This window comes from Electrophorus electricus, chromosome 20, assembly GCF_013358815.1.
Source record: "Electrophorus electricus isolate fEleEle1 chromosome 20, fEleEle1.pri, whole genome shotgun sequence".
NCBI lineage: Eukaryota > Metazoa > Chordata > Actinopteri > Gymnotiformes > Gymnotidae > Electrophorus > Electrophorus electricus.
Window position 1 is genome coordinate 14310031 of NC_049554.1, and position 21008 is coordinate 14331038.

At 42.8% G+C, this 21008-nt stretch overlaps 1 protein-coding gene across 1 annotated transcript; it reads right to left on the reverse strand.

The window, feature by feature from the left end:
* Window positions 1-877: 877 nt before the first annotated feature.
* On the reverse strand, window positions 878-8607 carry LOC113586759. The gene is made up of 4 exons (XM_027025120.2): window positions 8362-8607; window positions 7798-8050; window positions 2372-2515; window positions 878-2056 (listed from the first exon to the last, which is right to left on the reverse strand). Exons 1-4 carry the CDS (start codon window positions 8420-8422, stop codon window positions 2041-2043), a joined length of 474 nt encoding a protein of 157 aa, XP_026880921.2. The 5' UTR covers window positions 8423-8607; the 3' UTR covers window positions 878-2040.
* Window positions 8608-21008: the final 12401 nt, after the last annotated feature.

A 21008-nucleotide genomic window follows, 5' to 3' on the forward strand; every position in this document is an offset into this window, starting at 1 on the left:
ATTAAACCATACATGGAACCTATTGGATGATGACACAGTATAGCCAGTAGGTTCCATATATGGTTTAATTATCAATCCGTGATCAGAGAAACCACCTGGTCCTGATTGTACTGCCCCTATTGGCAGGAAATTGTTATTCTTTTTAAAGAAAGGTTTAGTTTTCCTCTCAGGATGCTTATTTAGAGCAAAAGCTATCGAGACTGTTGGATATTCCACAATAATGAATCCTCTTTTAATTTAAACATTTGCTTCTTTTTTTATATTTGATGTATATCTGCAATGTGATAATATTCTTCCATACATATCTAGATGGGGGGGATGACTCATTTTCAACTTTGAGAAGGAAATCTATTGCCTCTGTCGATATGTGGTACAATTATATCAATTGTTAGCATGGCAATGTTCATAGTGTACTGCGATTGTCTGCAGTTTTGCAATACTGAAGGTCCTCTGTGTATTCAGTGTGAAACAGATGTGCATTTTTATTGACCTAAATTATACCAAGTCCCATTGTGAAGAATGTGGACTCTGGGTGTATGCAACAGTACAGCTGATAAATGGTCCATAAGAAGGATGTTTCCTTAGCTCATTAAATCATACCAGCTAAATTCACATCGTTTGTGAATATTCAAGGCAAATCCCAAGACAACGTCCCATTCTTGAGCTCTCCTGTGGCAGGCTGGAGGATGGTGGGGAAGTTACGACACTCACCTGAGCGGGAGAGTTAGGGAGACTGAGACACATCTGTTGCTTTGCCGTGCTGTCCTTTTAGCTCAGTGGACTACAAGACAGTAGAAATGATGGAGGCAGCAAAGATGGGGATGGTTTTCATTTAATATTATATGAAGGTACTGTACATATTTTTGCAAACAAATAAACATCCATTCAAACACCACTGATGGCAGAGGCAAAGATAAGCAGACGGAGGGAATTTTTCCTGGTGACAGTTCTCCATGCAGAGCTTTGGGAGTGGTTTTGGAATAGATAATAGTGGCGCATCCTTCCAGATCAGAAACATAAAAACACTGAATTGTCTGCTTGAGCAGGTCTTAGCGAGTGGTTTAGCCCCAAACCTGAGAAAGGCAGTAAATGAAATGTGAATGAGTAAACCTGGAAATGCTTTTATTTTAATTGCCAATGAATTTGGAATTGATTAAAAAAAAAAATCAACTATCAAAAACTTTTTAAAATAGTGACTAAAAACCACATTTGAAATGAGGGCCTTTTAGATTAAAAAAAAACCAACAAAAAAACCCCACAACATTATGACTACAAAATAAAGTGGTAAACATTTAGATGAAATATACTGTAATTGATGGAATGCCTGTATTTACAAGTAAAAATATTGTATGTAATAATATGAAATCAAGAAAATGAAAATGTTTTCCATATGCACGATATTAAATTATGGACTATTAATATCTTAAAAAGTACTGCCTTTGTTTCACTGCTTGTGTGTCAATCATTAAGTGCCATATCACCAGAAGCATTTCCGTTGACGTGGAGAAATGCCCACTAATACCATCTCAGTGTTTGCTAAGCCAACATCCAACTTATGCAAGGGCTCAGTGACTTCCTAACTTGGAAATCAAATCATAGCAAATTTCAATCATAAATTAGACCATGCATATTTTTAATATCTTTAAAGGAGACTTGAGACAATCCAGTAATCACAGCAAAAGAAATGCAAATGTATGGACAGTTAGCCACACGGCTGAAAAATTCTGATGCTCAAAGAAACAGTCAGCATTGGTTGCCGTCCAGGAGTCAAGCCATAAAGTAATGTCTTAAGTTAGGCATTGGTTCTTTTAAATAATCTGTCAAATCCCAGCCTGGCCTACTTTAGTTCACTGGCTTCCAGATTGCACAGGCTTCCTACAACAACTCCATTGTTAGTCTCCTCTTTCCTTTTATGTCTTCCTTGAATAATGGAATTTCTTCTCCTCCGACGGATGTAAGCCTTTTGTTTAAGGCAAGACTGCAGGTGTTAAGACAGAAGAAAACACAGGAGGCATGGCTTAGCACCCCTGCACCAGAGGGTCATGGTGACCTCCCCCTGATGGAATAAGACAAAACAAGACACGACAATCAACCAATCCGCTGACTAATCGTTAAAATAAAACAAAGATCTTCTCATTCTGATTGACAGAAGCACAGAAATGCAATAGCAGCCTATTACCAGAAGAACAGTTCTGGGTTCAAACTTATGAACCCCAAAATCCCTGAAAAGGGACCAAGCGTGGAATGTCAGTGCATGACCGGAGTCACACATTACCCTGCAAGTAGCACTGATTGCTGAGAGAGGCTCAGTTTTTCATTACAGATTTGGCAGGCTTGTGGTGTAGTGTGTGCTGTGTGCTTTGAAGCTCACCTCTCACTGCAGAAACTGTTGCACGCCAAGTCGCTCACCGTGGCACACACGCAACGCTTCTGTGTCTCGGCCCTGTTCGTCGCAGAGCGTCGCACCCGGTAACCCGAGCCTCGGTAACTCGACATCCCATACGGGACCGTGCGCCTGTCAACACACATACAGCAGGGGAGGGGACATTGGCCCAGGTGTTACGGCAGAAGCGAGTGGAAACCCGGTAGTGCCAGACACAAATGTCCCCTGACCTCTAGCACTCTGTGAGGGTTTCCCCCTCTGAGCTTTTGGACATCAGGCCTTATGCCGCTCCATCATCTTCTATTCACCACATGGCTTTTATATGGGAGGTTTGTGTTGATAAGTTTGAACATTCTTTCATTGGCTTGCCTGGTCTGATTCACAATCCATGCACAATATGTACAGGTGAGATGAACAAGCCCCAGCCCAGATGTTTCTACCTTGACTGCAAAGGTATGATATGAGAAAGACATATTTCTTAAACAAACATTTAACTATTAAGTACGTACATGCATAAATATGAAAACAAATATGTATTATTACATGCAGTATAAAATTATTGTATTGTACTAACAGACATTAGTGATAAATGATAGGAGGAATCTGTCAGGGTTGGCCGGTCATTCTCCAGAGAGGACACGACTACTTTAGATAGGGGCTGGAATTTTAACCAGTTACAACTGTGTATAAGTGTCTGTGCTATTTAAACCTACAGGTCTCTGGAGAAGACGCTGAGCATTAGTGGACTAAGCCAGATGGGAGACTCATCCCGTGCATCGCTTCCCCAGAATCCTTATATCAACAATACTTATTTTTGTGTGCATTTCATAAGTGTTTGTTCATTGGAACATGGAGAATAAAGAGCTCTTTAGGTTGACCTCGCCTCTTTCTTACTCTGTGCCATCGTTACCGTCACAGAATGTGCAGCCACCAGGGAGCAAAGCGAGTAGCCCCGACTGGGCTCACCTGCTTGCAATACAGATGGTGGCTCTGGATCACCAAAGGCAGGAGATCGGAGAGATCCGGTCGCTAGTACAGACTCTTGGTCAGTGTGTGAATCGCCTGATTAGTTCCGAGCAGTGAGCGACCTCTCCCATCACCCCTCCTAATCAGGAGGCAGTGAGGGGCGATGCTTTCCACATCAGAGGGTGTGTCTCCAGGCTACTTCCATAGAGCGCCTGGAGGCTGACAAGCAGATCTGGCGCAGGTGTTCAGTACCACCAAAGCCACACAGCCCCCCCCTCGTGACTAGAATTGTGCCATTCTGCTGAAGGAGAAGGCAGTACCTCCCAGGAGCTGAGTCCATCCTCTCTCCCTGGAGGAGGAGCGAGCAATGGGACAGTATGTAAAGGAGGCCCTAGAACAGGGATATATCCTTCCCTCTATGTCTCCGGCTTCAGCCAGCTTTTTCTTTGTGAAGAAGAAAGATGGGGGTCTAAGATCATGTGTGGACTATTGAGGCCTCAATAAGCTGCTTATACAGTACCCATATCCCCTTCTGTTAGTTCCTGCCATGCTGGTACAACTAAGGGGAGCTAGGTACTTCACTAAGCTCGATTTACGTAGTGCATATAATCTCATAAGGATTAAGGAGGGAGATGTGTGGAAAGTGGCATTTAGTACTTCTTCGGGGCATTATGAATACCTAGTCCTACCCTATGGTCTGGCCACAGCCCCCTCTGTGTTCCAAGCGTACATTAACAAGGTCCTAAGGGAGTTCATGGGTAGATCTGCTGTCGCTTACATCGACGACATTCTGATCTATTCCACTTCCTGGGACCATCACGTAAGTGAGGTGAGTACCATTCTCTTTGTTAAGTAATTTCCTATATTGCAAAGTGGGAAGATGTGAATTCCACAAGAAAGAGAGAAACTTCCTGGGCTACATTATTCAAGAAGGTAGTGTGCGTGTGCAATCAGGTAAGGTAGAGGCAGATAAGGCCTGGCCGAGACCCCATACGCGTAGAGCCTTACAGCATTTTCTGGGGTTCGCCAATTTCTACAGACGTTTTGTTAAGTCTTTCAGCACCCTAGCTCAGCCCCTCACGGATCTACTCCGGGTTCAGAACAAATGACTGAACTGGACTCCCAGGGCAGAGAGGTCCTTTGAGGAGCTAAAAGTCACCTTCTACTCCGCACCGGTGCTAAGACAACCCGATCCAAGAAAATCTTTCGTGGTGCAGGTGGACGTGTCAAATGTAGGTGTGGGAGCTGTGCTGTCACAACAACAGGACAAATGAGGTAAATTACACGCCATAGCCTACTTTTCCTGGAAGTTTAGTCCGGCGGAATGGAACTATGGAGTTGGAGACTGAGAATTGCTAGCCATGAAACTCGCGTTCGAGGAGTGGAGGCACTGGCTAGAGGGAGCCTGCCACCTCTTTATGATGACCACTGAACACAAAAACCTCGAATACCTCCAGAATGCCAAGAGGATGAATTCCAGGCAGGCTTGGTGGTCGCTCTTCTTTTCACGTTTCAATTTCCGAGTTACGTATAGACCAGGGGAGAGGAACAGGAGAGCAGACGCGCTCTCACGTCTGTACAACGCCGAGGTCCAAGCGACTTGTTTAGAACCTGTTCTTCCCTCCTCTTGCTTCCTGGAATCGGTAAGATGGAAGATCGACAAGCGAATTGAAGCGGCTAACCCTCATCCACAATGTCCGCCCAATCGCCTATACGTACCACCCAAACTTCGTGACTCCCTCATCGTGTGGGCCCACACCTCAATGGGAACTAGCCATCCAGGGTCCACACGTACCACCCAGTTTCTAGGCGCACGCTACTGGTGGCCAGCCCTGAACAAGGACGTGGTGAGGTTCGTGGCTTCATGCACGGATTGCGTATGTAGCAAAACGCCATGTACTCCTCCCACAGGTAAACTGCTCCCCGTCTACCCCCCTGCACCCGTGGGCTCATCTCACAGTGGACTTCGTTTCAGATTTGCCTAGATCCGAGGGTAATACCATGATACTCACTATAGTGGATCACTTTTCGAAGATGGTTTGATATGTTCCCTTGGCAGGTCTACCCAAGGCTTGGGCAACAGCGGGTTTACTCTTTCGACATGTCTTCAGACAGTTTGGCCTGCCAGAAGACATCATTTTCGACAGAGAACCACAGTTTACGTCACGGCTATGGAAGGAACTACTGGAAAAGCTAATTATAATGGTCAGCCTGACATCTGACCATCATCCCCAGGCCAACGGTCAGGCGGAAAGAGCTAACTAGGCATTGGGTAAGTTCCTGCGACTGTATAGCCAATGACACCCGGAAACGTGGAGTACTTACCTGGCCTGGGCAGAATATGCACAGAATTCTCTGCAGCATACGGGAACTTGTTTTAACCCCATTTGAGTGTGTGTTAGGGTACCAACCGCCACTCTAGCCTTGGAACCCCCCTACCTCGGATCAGCTGGCGGTGGACCATTGGTGCCAACACAGTGAACGAATGTGGGCAAACACGCACCAACATCTGCACAGGGCGGTTGCCGCTTACAAGCTAAAAGCCGATAGGGGACGTGGAGAGACTCCCCAGTATGTGGTCGGACAAAAGGTGTGGGTAGCCACAAAGGACGACTGGGCAGGCTCTCCCGGAAAGCTGGCCAGGAAGTATGAGGGTCCCTATGCCATCATGGGGAGAGTTAATGATGTCACGTACAAGGTCGGTCTTCCGGGACGCAGTTGGGCATTCTGGGCGTTTTACGTGTCAGTCCTGAAGCCTGTGGGGGAGGGGGGGGGGGGGGGTTTGTCTCTGTCACGGTTGGCTGGTCATCTGCCAGAGAGGACTACTTTAGATAGGAGCCATCCTACACCCGTCCCTGTAGGAGCCATCCTTCCCCAGGATCCTTATGTCAACAATACTTATTTTTGTGTGCATTTTGTGTGTGTTTGTTGATTTGACCATGGGAAATAAAGAGCTCTTTAGCTCGACCTCGCCTCTCGCTTCCTCTGTGCTGTCACTACAGTCACAGAATCATGTTTACTGCATGATTCTGTATTACAGAATATTGGCACTTGGGGGAGGGAAAAAGTAGCAATAGAGAAGCCAACTGAAACAAAAGGAAAGTGTGAAAAGGCCATTTATGTTACACAAAAGAACAAAATTTGTGCCCCAAGATTTATCTTGCCCAATCTTGATTGACATGTATACTGAGAGCTTTTGGAGACTCCTTATTTCATAACAACTTGATGTTACACTGTTTTTGATGCTGTCGGAATCATTCTGGCCGGAGGCAAAGAGAGAGTCACCCACGTTGATCAATAAAGCAGCAATCTGGTCTCGTTTTGTGTTTTGAGAAGTTTTGTGAATCTTGTGCAAACACTTTTGTACATCTGTGTTATTCACACCACATGGAATGCAACAGGTATGGGCTTGGCCCAGGGGAAGCACTGCACATTGCTCAGGAGTCTGATAAGAGTTATTCCTCATCTGATAGGAGTTATTCCTTTAAGCGTCTTGTCAAGAAAGCATTTCTTTGATGTCTGTCCATTATGTTTAAGCAGGCACAGAAGCTAAGATATTGTTTTATATGCATGTGACCTTGAATTGCTCTGTGTGCAGGATTCTGATCTGACCCTTACAGTACAGAACATGGTCATGGCACCTTGCCTGGACTGGAAACCGAACTGCAACATAACAATTCACCAAAAATAATAACACAAAGGTGAGCTCACCCTGCTGATTTAACAACTTAAGAGTTTCATAAGCTCCTATGTTTGTGATTCCACTGTACCTTCTAGCACTCCATAAGAAACACTAACCTCCAAATGAATCTTTTCATAATACCACATGAGAAACAGTCTCACAGGACACCATGCATTTAGCATTTGTCGCATCTTCTTTCAAACACGTACAGGTCCAAAGATGGTTCAGAAATGGTTCTGGATTGTAGTTGCTAAGGTAAAGGACCCATAGTGAGAAAGTACTACCATGTATAGTCTCTCTTTCTGTGATGACAACTAGAGAGACCTGCACAGTTTGAAGGTGCACCAGACAGACTTAACTTTCTCTGCTCCAATACTATATCTGCGGTTCTGTCTTTATTTACATTTGGTAGTTGGAGAAAATGGATGTTACTATTCTCAGTGCTTCATGGGTTGTAAATGACGAAAATGAAATACAAAAAAATATGAACATTTAAACTGTATTCATATCAAAACCCTGATTTTTTTTAAAAAGCATAAAGACACACATTTGTTATGGACTTACAAATGTGATGGGAGACTTGACATTTTTAGCAGTAAAATGGTGTTGTGCATACTTCAATATTTGGTTTTATTTCTTTTAGCCTACCCTAAAACTTTTTTGTAACCGTTATGTCATTTCAAGTGTTCCATGTCTATGGGATAAAAAAAATAAATAAATCTCAGCACATGCAATGTTTGGAAACTTGGCAGAAGCTCGGTCTTACTCTGGCGTATTGATCCAGATGATATCCAGGTGACAGTAGTAAACGCACTCCTTGTCTTTGTACGTGTAACACGTGCACCGCCTCTCTCTCCTTCGTGGCTTTGACAGCTGGCAAAGATAGCACGCTGTTCCGTTGATGCCGGTGGACACAGTGAACTTTTCCGGAGGGGTAACTGACGTTCTGGAGATGAGATTCGGCTGTGCAGTCGCAACTGCGCTCTTCTCGTGCGTATCTTTGCGAAGCGGTGAAACGTCTGAAAAGCAATTACAAATGCATTAAGTGCTGAAGAATATATATAAAAACCTTAGTATATACCTAGCATATATTCAATTATATAAAATGGCTATAAATTAAGGCTGTGAATTGTATTTAAATGAATTGGTATAAGACAGAACAAGTAGCAACTTGGTCACGCAAGCCCATAGTCAACCTTCGATAATCTTCACAAGATACTGTCATGTTTTAGGCTACACTGTTCAAGACCTTTTGGAAAACTGCAGTGAGAAAAGCATTTTGTCAGGAAAATGTCCTTGACCATGTAAAACTCGGAAGATGGCCACTTACCGCTTGCATATCCAGCAATTACTCCAATTAAAATAAAAACGCACAAATCCATCACCGACATCCTGGTTATCCTACGGTTATTACAAAATAACGTATCCGTTTAAGAAAATAAGGTGCTCAGATTAATTCCAAAGTTAGACCAAACTGATTGAAAACCATTTCCTTGTGGACGCATATCATATTTCCAGTGAAAAGTGTCCGGATTATTTTTTAAAATCGCAGGTTTGACAGGTAGGCAGTTGAGAGGTGTGGGAGTCCGCGTGCTAACATCCTGCAATGGACGGGGGCTGGTCTTCATGCGACTTTATAGCTCGCGCTGCACGGGACTTCAAAGCGCCACGCGGACCGATCAAGTTGTGAAGTTCAGCATGTCAGGCGACCACCTGCAGGAAAAGTCACCGGCAAGCAGCCTGAGCAAATGTAATCCACCCTGTCCCATTCGTTAAAATGAAAATTAATGTAATCGCCCCAACAAAGATTATTATTAGAAGAGAAAAGGCAGTGATCGGTAAATGCAATAAAGGATGCTGCTGGTGTCATTAAAGAAAATGTTTTGATAATCTTTCGAGAGAGCTTCCTGGAGTGCGTTTGTTTCCCGAGGATGAAACATCTGGAGCTGTAAACAAGCGAGTTAGTACGGCTTTGGAAAGGTTAAGTGAGAAACAATTTGTCTGAGCTATGTATTCACACATGCGTGGTTGTTAAGGCCAGTCTGTCTGCTTTAAGCTTATTTAACAGCGCAGCAGCGATGCAAACAAGTTGACACAAAAGCAGCCCAGCCACACCTCAGCAGGAGAAGTCAGAAACAGGGCATGCTCAGTCATCACTCACATATTAGATATTTTCAATGTAAATCCCCATCACGTATACCCTGCTGGGTGGTTGCGTAGGCACCGGCATAGTGCTAGGTACACATTTATAGTCAAAAGTTTCTGTTAGCCAAAGGAAGAGTTTTCCCTGCTGTCAAAACTTTTTCTCCAGGGAGACAACAGGATTCCAGTGTCACAGAAGAGCTGTCTTCCAGCTAATGTTTGGAAAGAGACCAGTACCTCAGCTCCAATTCAGAGAATTTCAAAAGATGTTCAGTTAAAATAAATGTAAAAAATACATTTAAGAATTATATACTTGAGTGTCATCTAAAGGTTTTATTGTTGCGTTTTCTAAAAACATTCAGTCCTGGAATGCTAAGCTTTAGCCAAACGTGCTCTGGTAATGAGAAGGGTATGCTATCATGAAGCTTTGCTTAGGCTTGAATGTGGTTAGCCATTATTTCAAGATGGAATTCTCAAAGAACCCAGGATTTCTCCCGTATTTCACTTATCACCGACACCCACAAGTCTCCCAGCAGCAAGGCGTCAGGTCAAAGTACTGCCGAAGGCACATTGCTGAGTCCTTTAAAAAGGCCACTGATTAGCTTCCATTCATCTGCAACCCAGATGCCTCTGCTTGTCTAAATATTCGCTGACAATTTAGCATGGCAGTCATACACGAGATTGATGTTCTCTTCAACATCTCAGCGTTACATTGGCGCAGTTGTCGGTTGGTGCAGTTGTGAATCGGAGAAATTACACGCTTGCATGTAAACTGCAGGTGGTGGTTACATCTACATCGCTGCCTGCTCCTGCTCATGTGAGTGCGGCAGGGCAAGGAGCAGGACGTACAGACTCCATCGACGTGGACAGATATTTATTGACATACGAAGACAACGGCACTCACATAGAACACAAGCGGTGAATACGTTTAACAATATCAACAAGCATTTAAACGGCACGAAGTTAAACAACGACCGACAGCACCACACACACTGACAGGGGTTTAAAAACACAAAGACAAAACACTAACCAGGTGCAGGTGTGTGCAGGCGTGGCTACAAATAAACAAACAAGATCCTCCCACTGCACACGGCGGGCCAAACCACGTGACTCGTGAGAGGCGAGCTCAGATGTGCTGAAAGTTTAGCTTACATCTACAGAAGACTGATGCTCTTACTGTACAATGAAACTCATTAAAAATACATTTACCTAAAATTTCAACGTGCTTAATTTCATTTTGTACACAAGCAGGGAACATGGCTGTAGAGTAGTGTAAACATTGAAAAAAGAGCCAAAAATCTTTATTAATTTGCTAACTGAAGCGGCAGTGGGGGTTTGGTTTCTTACCGTCTTCATCCTGTTTGAACAGAAAACACGGCGTAGGAGGGCGATGAACAGTGGAAGAGTCACCTAGTCACCCAGAGGCATGGGAATCCAAAGCAGGGGATTAAAATCCCCATTCCGCCTTCATCTTGTTGGGAAATTAATCCTGAAAAAAACAGTTGTGCTGGGGCCCCTGGTGGGTAGCACAAGCCCTGGACCTCAGCAAGGCGCTCTCCAAAGCTCCAGTCTTGGAGGCTAACTGTCAAATTTGAAATGTCTGGAAAACAAATGTTGCCCCCTTCTACGGAACTGGCCTTTTTTAAAAGAACTGTCTGAGGTCAAAGGATATCCACCTCTTAGAAGTTACTATGTGATATTTTCTTAACGTGAGAGTTTGTACTATAAAATGTAACATCATTAAAGGTTTTGATTGAATATGACTCTATCTCCAAGAGCAACACAACTCTTGATAACATGAATTCTCGTGATATTGCGTATTATAGCATATATTGCATAATCTCTACATGACACAAGACATGAAACCCCACTGTACCACAGAATGCATTTTGGAAACCATATCTGGTACTGACTTCTGTCTACAATGGAAACCCTGATTGGTGTAATATTTAAGGAATTAGTTCAAAACTAGGCAAGCAGACGTTTGCAGAATTCTGGGTTCCCTTTTGTGGAAGAAGGAGCATTGTGTTTGTACCCAAAGATCTTTTATTATAGTTGGAAAATGATTGATCATTGCATACAAATGCCCAGCTGAAACAGAGATAAGTAATTCCTTCATAAGTCTCCATATTTTCTCCATGGAAAGAACAAAGCACTATGGTAATTGCTCTGCACAGAACTGTCTGTTAAATGGGGTAACTGTACATATGAAAGCTATTTGACCCTGTAGGTGTAAATGAAACACGGCTGTGTTTCTCATTATGTGGCCCAGGTGCTAAACAGTGGAATGTTTAGCTGCATGTTATGTGATATGGGAACATTATCCACAGACGCACACCGCTGATTGTATTTGGTTCACAGCAGTGGGCCTTTGGTTTTTACAAGAACTGAAGGAACGTGTTGGAATTGGAAGGTCTAAGGCAATATTTGAGGGAAACAGCATTTTCCCATTCACTTCCTGACTCTAAAGCGTTCACAGCAGGTCTGATGGGTCGTTTTACTTCTTGTTTTCTGCTTTGATTATGAGTCTCTCTGGTCTTAGAAAGAAATATGTTAACTTTTCCTGCTATACACGTGAACAACAACAAAATAACATCCCATTTTGCACAGACTGCATTTAAATAGTTTTCATAATTTAACTAAGAAGATGTTCTGCTGCAATTTTAGCATTCAGCTTGTTAAATGTGGCTATACAGCATACAAAGGCCAAACTGTGGGGTAATATTGAGTCTTTACTCAAGATTACCTGAAAGCCAAAGTTACTGCTAAAAACCTCACACCTACTGCCGTCTGTTTAACATTTGTTTAACTTTATCATTTCCTGGCACTTTAGTAATCCAAAGGTATTTTAGCAGTCAAAATGAAGAAATATGACCTGATGGCTTTGAAGTATTTCAGCAAATAGTATGATTGAATTTCTTGGTGTGCCTGTCATCATAAGTAGATTAATTTAGCTACAGTAAATAACTGTTTATAGATGGTAAGCCTCCTCAGATAAAACATGAACAAGTCTGAAGCTTTCCTCAGGGGATTGGGGATATCCTCAGGGGATTAAGGATATCTTCAGGGATACAAGATCCTTGAAATGATTAACACCTTGGAAAGAGGCTTTGCTCAGACGATTTTCTTGCCTCAAGAACATGAACAGTCCATCCCTTTAGTCAGATTCTGGACAGGTGTCCAGAAGTCACTTTTCAATGGTGAAATCTCCACATCACCGTTTTGCACTATTATAATAACTGCTAAAGACATTATTTTTATCATAAAAAACAAATGAGGGTATTTTCTGCTTTTTTTCATTTGTCTGCTTTTGAAAGAACAGTACATTGTCTACAGTGATAACATATACCAGTACCAGTAAGCTTCCTACAGGCACAGAATTAGCCTACGATTTCCATGTACTTATATACTACTGAGGTTCTCAGCAGTCTGGCAGCAATTAATTCATTCCTTACGTAAGATGAGTTCTAAAAAGTACAGTTACCTAGATAATGTCAGCTGAAACTCTTTTACAACTGCTAAGAGGTAATCATGCATATGACTAATTCATGACAAAATCAGAATAAATCACACTTTCCATGAAGATAAGGAACTTTGTTAATTTTACATTCCTCTCTTTCTCTCTTTGACTTTTTGTCGCTTTTTTGTCTCCCTTCAGGCCAGGAGATGGTTGAGAGGACAGGATTTCCTGCACTGAGCGACTTGGCCTACAGGTAAATCACCATGTGGTTTAGCTCTGATTTTCACTGCAGTATGAAGGCAAACAGGTGTTCAGTCCCAGCGAAACGAGAGTGCTTCAGGTGACCCGTCACAACTTTGAAGTATGACCTTCCAGGCCAGAGTAGTAATCGCTTTTTAATGGATCATGTGATCAATAACGGGGGTGGGGGAGTCCGGGTGTTTTCCCAAGGTACTGACCTATCTGCCCCGTGTACCTCTGGGCGTTCCCACAGGCTGTTTCTCACACTGTATTGTAAGATCTCAGTCTTGCAGGAAGAGATAATGGACAGGATGACGTAGGCCACCATACAAAATCCTCAGCCAAGGATGGAAGAAGCTAATAACTGGATATGTTTGTTGTAAGATGAGGCCTCGACTCTTATTGATGGGTTTCCACCCTTCACCCCCAGGGCCAATTTCAGATAGACGGGTCTGATCCAATTAGGGGGTGGGTGTGTAAAAGAACCTTTCAGTCAGTGTCAGATGGCAGGTCAAGATGTGGCTCCAGGATGGACCTCCTAGACAAGACCCTCAGCAGAGACAAATCCCACCTGGCCTGTACAGCACCTCACTGACCCTTCTCTCATCTTCTCTGTTTAGCCTCTGTCTGTCTGGGTTCCTCTCTCTCCCTCTCTCTCTCACTCTCTCTCTCTCTCTCATGTTTCTGTCACACATGTACATGGACCCATGCATTAATTGCACAGAGCACAAGCGCTGATTAATGGATGAAATACTTAGGAAGCAATGACAGACAAGTAGCCTTGATTGTGCTGAGCGGGGCGCACTGTCACCCTACGTAATCCCTCAGCCTGCAGGCTTGGGCAGCCAGGGGACGGCCAGGTCAGTGAGGTTCGGATTCCGTAATTCGAGGAGCTGTTGTGCTTTTTCTGTTCTGTCCCATGGAATGCACTCCCGATCCCAGTGGGCTGTCCCCTGCTGTGTGGCACCAGGCATGGCCAGTGGCAGGCATTCAGCTTAGTGGTTTTGTAGATCTCACTTCGGCAGCAGTGGGCTCTCTGAGTTTTGCCCTCTCTTTCTGCCCTGAACCACGGGGGGAGGGGCACATTGCTTCACAGACACAGGAAGCCATGAATGTGGTTACAATAAATTTGCCTACTTCTCAGACTTTGTATGGAATCATTTAAGCTCAGGGGTTTTTCTCTTTTTTGATGACATTTTTTTTTTACTTTCTTCTGTTGTTTTCACATGATATCACTGAATATATCTGCCTCTTCCCCACTTTGCAACATTAAAATCTATTCATTTGGACATCTTTTCATTTAACTGATAACGCATAATTTTAAATAACATCAGCCAAACCAAATCTGACTTGTTAATTTGTTTAAACTTTACAATATAAAAGAGTATTTCAAACAGAAGTAGTTCAGTGTTGTAAGATGATCAAGACCAATTCCAAAAAAATGATCTCCAGCAAACCTTCCAAAAATGTTCTTAGACATATGCATGAACACAAACAGTTCTCCATGTAGGACTGGGTGAAAAACAGCATCTAACAGCTAACAGAAGGCATTCAGCTGAGGGTCCTGCCAGTAGATGAGGGTCCACTGGATGCTAAATTCAAGGCTTCACATACTCTTTCCATTAATGATACTGAATACCTCTTCTTTATCACAGATATGAAACTCTAAAATCGCAGTCAGTTAAACAAAATATATTATATATTATTATAATGTAGATGAGGACAAGTTGATATATGTGAAATATATTCAGGCATTAGTGAAAATTATTTCAAATGATTCACAAACCTTTTTCTCACAACTTTCCATATGGCAAACATTTTGAAACAGGACACTTATGCTGAAAGTATTATAACAATTCACTTATAAGGGCTGTGATAAGCATTATGTCAATGATGTAATTGTGTTCCTCAGACTCACATTGTCTGCCACATTTGACCTGCTGCCCAGAGTAGTTTTATAACCAGAAAACACTGATTTTTATGTTGTGGTTGTTTTCATGAACTTTTCCATAAGGTACACAGGGCCTGGAGCCCTAAAGGCTGTGCTAACGCAATGATCCCTGGGATATGTAGTCACTGATGCCTGGCTGTTCATCGTTGATTTTCTATTCTCAGCAGTACAGGAGCATGTGCGGAGATGTTTACTGGCTGTCACGGCAGCTGTGCCAAAGTCACGTATAGCAACCACTCAATACTCATCATTTTACACGTCTTGACTGAACACATGGTTAAAATAATAAAGGCTACTGAAGCTCCTTTACTGGCAACTTTAGCCAATCGCTGTGACATCGAAGCCCTGTTCAGGCAGGCTTAGCATTCAGGAAGCATGTTGGCATATTCCTCAATTTATAAATTCCTGAGTTTCAGTTTATGCAGTTTTTATATCCGTTTTTCACGCTCTTGCTTAAACGGCCTTCTTCAGCTCCTGGCACACAATCTGAAAGGTCATAACTCAGACTTGGCCATTCTACAACACATAATTTCTGCAGATTGAGCTGCAATATTGTTTACTTACTCCTGTGCTTTGGATTATTGTCATATAGATCACAGACAGATGTTCTAACTGTTGACGTTTCTCATAAAACTCAGAATTCATTATTCTCTCAGTGAATGCAAGCCGTCCAGGACCTGAGATATTAAAGCAGTCCCCAACTGTTATATCCTCTCCATCATGCATCAGCTGGGATGAGGTTTTGGTTTGTTCTTTGTTTTTTTTTCACAAATGTACACACACACACACACACACACACACACACACACACACACACACACACACACACACACACACACACACACACACACCGAGAGGATATTCATAATCCCACATAGTTAATGAGTTAACCATAATTAGCTTCTCTATTATGTTCAACATCTTAATCACGTTTTCTATTTAACTCAAAGCTCTTGCATAAAGCTTATTTGTGCTATGGATCAGTTCGATTTCAGTTATATTGCTCTTCCTTGTCTTAAGATGGCAGAAGAAAACAGACATAAGGTAAGAATGTGGATGTGACTCTTACTGTAAAAGAAGACAACAGAACCTTTTCTTCTCATTGTATTTTTTGCTCATCAAAGAGGAATTCCGGATTCTGGACAGCACCCTACCTCTTATCAAAACCTTTTTTCTCAGACTTAGACAAATTCGACTCAGACCGGATGAAAATGAATACCTTTATAATAGCATGCCGCCTATTCATTTTCCTTATCAGTCTAGTACTTGAAGAGCATAAGAAACCTAGATCTCCCTAATACCTTCAAGTGCAAAGGCCTGAAAAAGCATCAGTCAAGCCACAGATCTGGACAATCGTGGGGAAGTGTGTGTGCCATGCTTTAGAACACCTTTTTTTCCCGTGAGACTGAAATGTTTTCAGTCTGGAAGTTGATAAGCAGTCTATTCAGTCATTTTAGGGCTTCCACAATGCTACAGCACTCACGTCTGCCATGCTTGGTGCCAGACAGGATGTACATATTGAGAATGTATCATCAACACCCTAGAGGAGTATTTTACACCGGTGAAAAACGACATCTATGACCAACGCATCTTGGACCGTTGGGGAAACAGGGGGAAGGCGAGCCAATTGACAGTTTTGGCACATGCTTCTGACAAAGTGCAGCTACATGCAAGCATGGCTGAGAAGCAAAATAGCACTGGGCCTTGCAAATGAGAACACATGGAGGTAGCTGCTAAGAGAGTGCCAGCTGATGCTGAAACATGCAGAATGGCAGAACTGACTGATAAAAGAATTAAATCCACCTCTAGATTGTGCAAATCAGCAACTGGATAACCCATCATCAGCTACAGATCTCCTGAGAGTGCCGCGTCAATCACTCAGTTGGAACAGAACGCCACCTAGCATTTCCAGAAACAATGTAGGGCACGAGGCGCTAACAACCACTTTGCTAGAGTCTGCTTGAAAAGCAAAAGAAAGCAATTGGATGGCAAATTACATGTGGATGATGAGACTAAGTTGGTTTCAAATGATGTTTTGAGTAAAGAGCTATATACCAGTGAACACGCTAGCTCAATATGGGCAAAAGGTAAACAGTGGTATGTCAAATCTAGAACAGATCTCAGTAATGCCAACCAGACACAGGAACCACATGTCATGTAATGAGCTTTAAGGATAAGACAAGACTTTTGCCAAAAGCTCCATTACTTCCAAGAAATGTTCAACTGAAGCCACATTTTGGTAGGTTCATGCTCTTGCTTGGAATCTTTACAATGAGATTTATTGTGCATGGTTAAATGCACAAATTGGAGTCAAGACAGATTGACTGCCACTCCTGTCAGAGGCCACATGTGAGCATGTAGCCTGTGTTCAGTTCACAGTCCCATCTAGTCGGAATGTTTTGTCCTGAGTAAGGAGATGCTCCTGACTGTGTTCCATGATGTTTTCTATGGCCTGACTGAATCAGTCCTGGGCAACATGAACTTTGGCTTGGACGAATCCATAAAGCAGACACATGTCCCTAGAAAGGTCACAGTTGCCTTGAAGACTGCTGTTAAATCACAGCTCTGTTAGTATGCCAATGGCCATGCTACATGGTCCACTGAGTAGATTAACAATATATTAATTTTTAAGAAACCATACAAGCTTCAACTCTGCATGGGCCGTATGTCAATAAAGTCTATCATCGAATGCTCTACATTACATTCTTGAAGATGTGGTATGTAACCTTCCCACAACCAAAGTCTTCACGTTGGTGGATGCGAGAGATACATTTCTTCAGTGCAGACTTGGGGGAGGATGCAGCGGTTCCTTTCGGCACCTCCACTGCCCCAGAGGTACACAAGAGGATGCAGCATGAACTACTGGCAGGTCTTGGTGGTGCAGAACCTAAAGCAGATGACATCCTAGTTGTCATGTGTGGTGCTTCAGAGCTGGACGTTGGCCATGATAACAACAACAAGCTGTTTGCCCTCATTAGACACTGCAAAGAGCTCAAACTCAGAATCAGTGTAAAAAAAAAACTCCAATTCAAAGTAGCGGTGGTCCATTTTTAGATCACGTTTTGTCAGTGGACAGCTTAAAGTCAGACCCAGAGAAAATAAAAGCAATGATGGACATTCCCATGCCCTCAGATGCTTACGGTTTGTGTGATTTGTTACAAATATTGCCAAATTTTTGCCTGGACTCTCTGAGCTTTGTGAGCCACTAAAGAGACTGACAGACAAACACACCAAAGTCCAAGTCTGGCACTGGCTCCCAAAGCTTCACACAGTGGTTTAAGAAATAAAGTGCCTTGCTACATTGGCCCCAGTCCTGCAATAATACGACATGTCCAAACCCATGACGATAAAGCCAAGTCACCTCCATAGAATGCTCTTAATTCTACAGTATTACAGCCTTCAGGTGCTACACAAGCCTGATCAAGAAATGTACCTCAGTGCCTGAGTGGGGCCACAGTGCCGGAAGTTCGGTCTGTGCCATGGAACAAGCGCATCTTGATTTGTGTCACGTTTGGCCCCTCCTAGCGTCCTTGTTGGCATGGTTACCCTGTCTCATGTATTTGTCTTGCTTCTGTGTTTCATTTTCTCTGCCCTTCTTTTGCAGCATGTGTGTCTTGTTAAATTCTTATTAGTACTTGTATTTAAACCCTGTCTTGTTCCCTGTTTGTTGGCTGGTCATTGTGTATTGTCCGAGCTAATGTCATGTACATAGCCTCCATGTGTAAAATCCAACCCTTGTTTGTAATTCCTAATTTTTCATTATGCCTAGCCGTGGGTTAATTCTAGCCTTCATTTGTTCCTAGCCTCTTTTTTATAGCCAGTTTCCCTTTTGTCATCATATATTTTGTTTTGTTTAGTATATCATGTATTTCCAGACTCTACATGACCCTGGACTGTTCAAACAATTACAACTCTAAACTTGCCCCTAATAAATCTCGCTCTTCTCCGTACATGCGTTCGCCTCCTTACTGCACAACGTTACAATCTGGAGTACATCATCAATTCCAATTATCTCAACGTGACTGACCAGTGCCTGCTTACCTTCACGGCCCACACAGAATCAACAACTTAAAGAGGTTGTTATGAATGATTAAGTGCAAAGATTGGACAAGCTTGGATATATGAGAGTTTTGGACATGAAAAGATGAACTCAGTGTCATTCTGCTTAAGGGCCAGATGGTCATCATTCCAAAGTATCTCTGCGCAGAGATGTTGACCCTGATCCATTCCACACACACTGGGGCTGATGCATACTACTGGAAAGCTTGAGATACACTATATAAGCCAGGCATCCAAAGTGTGTCAGCAATGGCATCATACAGCAGAAAGAGACCATGCTTTCCTGTGATCTTCCCCCATTACCCTGGCGGATTATGTGTATGGACTAATATTAGTATGGATGCAAAACTTTCCTTCTTCTTGTCAACCATTCCTTTCACTTCTGGGAGACTGACCTGCTTCCAGATCTCTTGGGTGAAACAATCAAAAGCTGTAAAGCACAATTTGCTGTCTGTAGTATCCCAGATCAGGTGATTATGGATAACAGGTCTCAGTTTGCATGTTGGGGGTTCAGCTGATTTGCAGAACAGTGGGAGCTCGAATGTGTGACCTCCTCTCTGAGACATCTACAAGCCAATGGCAAGGCTGAGTCAGCTGTTAAAATCACCAAAAAAAAGAGTTGTGTAATAAAGTCTACTGTAAGTAACTCGTCCTCTATGGATAATCGGATAAACTCGGTGCTACCTGTGTTGGATTTACATTGGTTAAACTCTGCGCTACCTGTGTTGGATGGACATCGGTTCAACTCTGCACTACCTCTGTTGGAGTCATGTGTTGCCCACGTGTTGTATGCAGTATTGTCGACACGCTGCACCTTAGAAAACAGGTTGTTCACATATGATAAGTCTGCACATGATCTTCTTGAACTTGCTATTGGAGATGTGGTGAGAATGAAACTGTTTCCAGGAGATCGCACTTGAGTGTGGAAATCTAGAATTTGCATACAAAAATGGCACCACGCTCATACCTAGTTGAAGTGGATGGATCCTACTGCTGTAAAACTAGAGTGGATTTGCAAATAGCTGAGCCATTGGAATTTACCTATAGAGCAGCCATTTCTAATAGACACTCAGCTGAGGACATGAACCAAGATTTGCCAGAATTCAAGCTGCTCCCAGCTACCGCTATAAACCCGCCTCTACCTACACCATCGGTCAAATGCACGCTTCAGCCTGTACAGACTCACTCACCCCAGGGGCCTTGTGTCCTCACCAGAAATGGAAGGGTGTCTTGCCCTCCCATAAGACTAGTGGAATGACATTTCTCTCTGAATTAAAAGACAGCAAGACTAATTAATACCCATACATACAAGTTAATTGTTAGAGGTTCACAGCTGTTACAAGAGTATTATGGTTTCATTTTAAATCTTAAATTTAACAGCATAAATTATTTTTATTAAAAAAAAAAAAAAAAAAAAAAAAAAAAGGCAACTTGAGTAAATACTGTCTTAGGAAGGGAAGACGTTAGGTGAGAGCCAGTTCAGTAGCGCCAGCCATGGCAGTAGACTTTATTATCACACAAACATACAGTGTGTCTGTGCGCCGTGTATCCAATACTCCTTTGTACATCAGGGTCCCGGTGTCTTTATTCTATATGCAATAAGAGTCTCTCAAATTTTAAAAAGTTTTAAAAAGATATCAAGATTTCAGTGTCTCACAGTTCAGATTCCTTTTATATAATATCTTAAGCACGGACTCACCGTTCTGTGTGCAGCGCATGTATGGTGTAGCCTCAAATGTAGAGCAAAGTTTGATGTTGTTGCATCGGTGATCTTCACCCCACGTTTTGCAGTTCACACAACATGTTGTTTTTTATTCACAACAGCATATAGCATCTAGTCTTTATAGCCGTTTTTTTTTTTTGTTTTTTTTTTTTTGCGGCAGCACATAGAAAACGCACACAAATTTGCACACGAAATCCGGTTTTGCTACGCGGGTCGCAGCGTACTGGGTTGATGCGCGGGAAGTTGATATTTATTTACTCTCTTACTGTCATTAATATCGGTGGTTACCTGTTGTGGCAACTCAAGGTGTCCGTTCCTGGAGCTACCCATATAGCTACACACATAGACTAGATTGCCCACATAAACTTGCTTCTTATGTTCATAGAATGTACTATACTATAT

Excerpts from the sequence above, each read along its gene's own strand:
- LOC113586759 (XM_027025120.2), bottom strand. The coding sequence starts at position 8,422 with ATGTCGGTGATGGATTTGTGCGTTTTTATTTTAATTGGAGTAATTGCT. Across the intron at positions 8,051-8,361 it reads AATTGCTGGATATGCAAGCG|ACGTTTCACCGCTTCGCAAA; the intron begins GTAAGTGGCCAT and ends ATTGCTTTTCAG. Across the intron at positions 2,516-7,797 it reads ATCTGGATCAATACGCCAGA|GCGCACGGTCCCGTATGGGA; the intron begins GTAAGACCGAGC and ends GTGTGTTGACAG.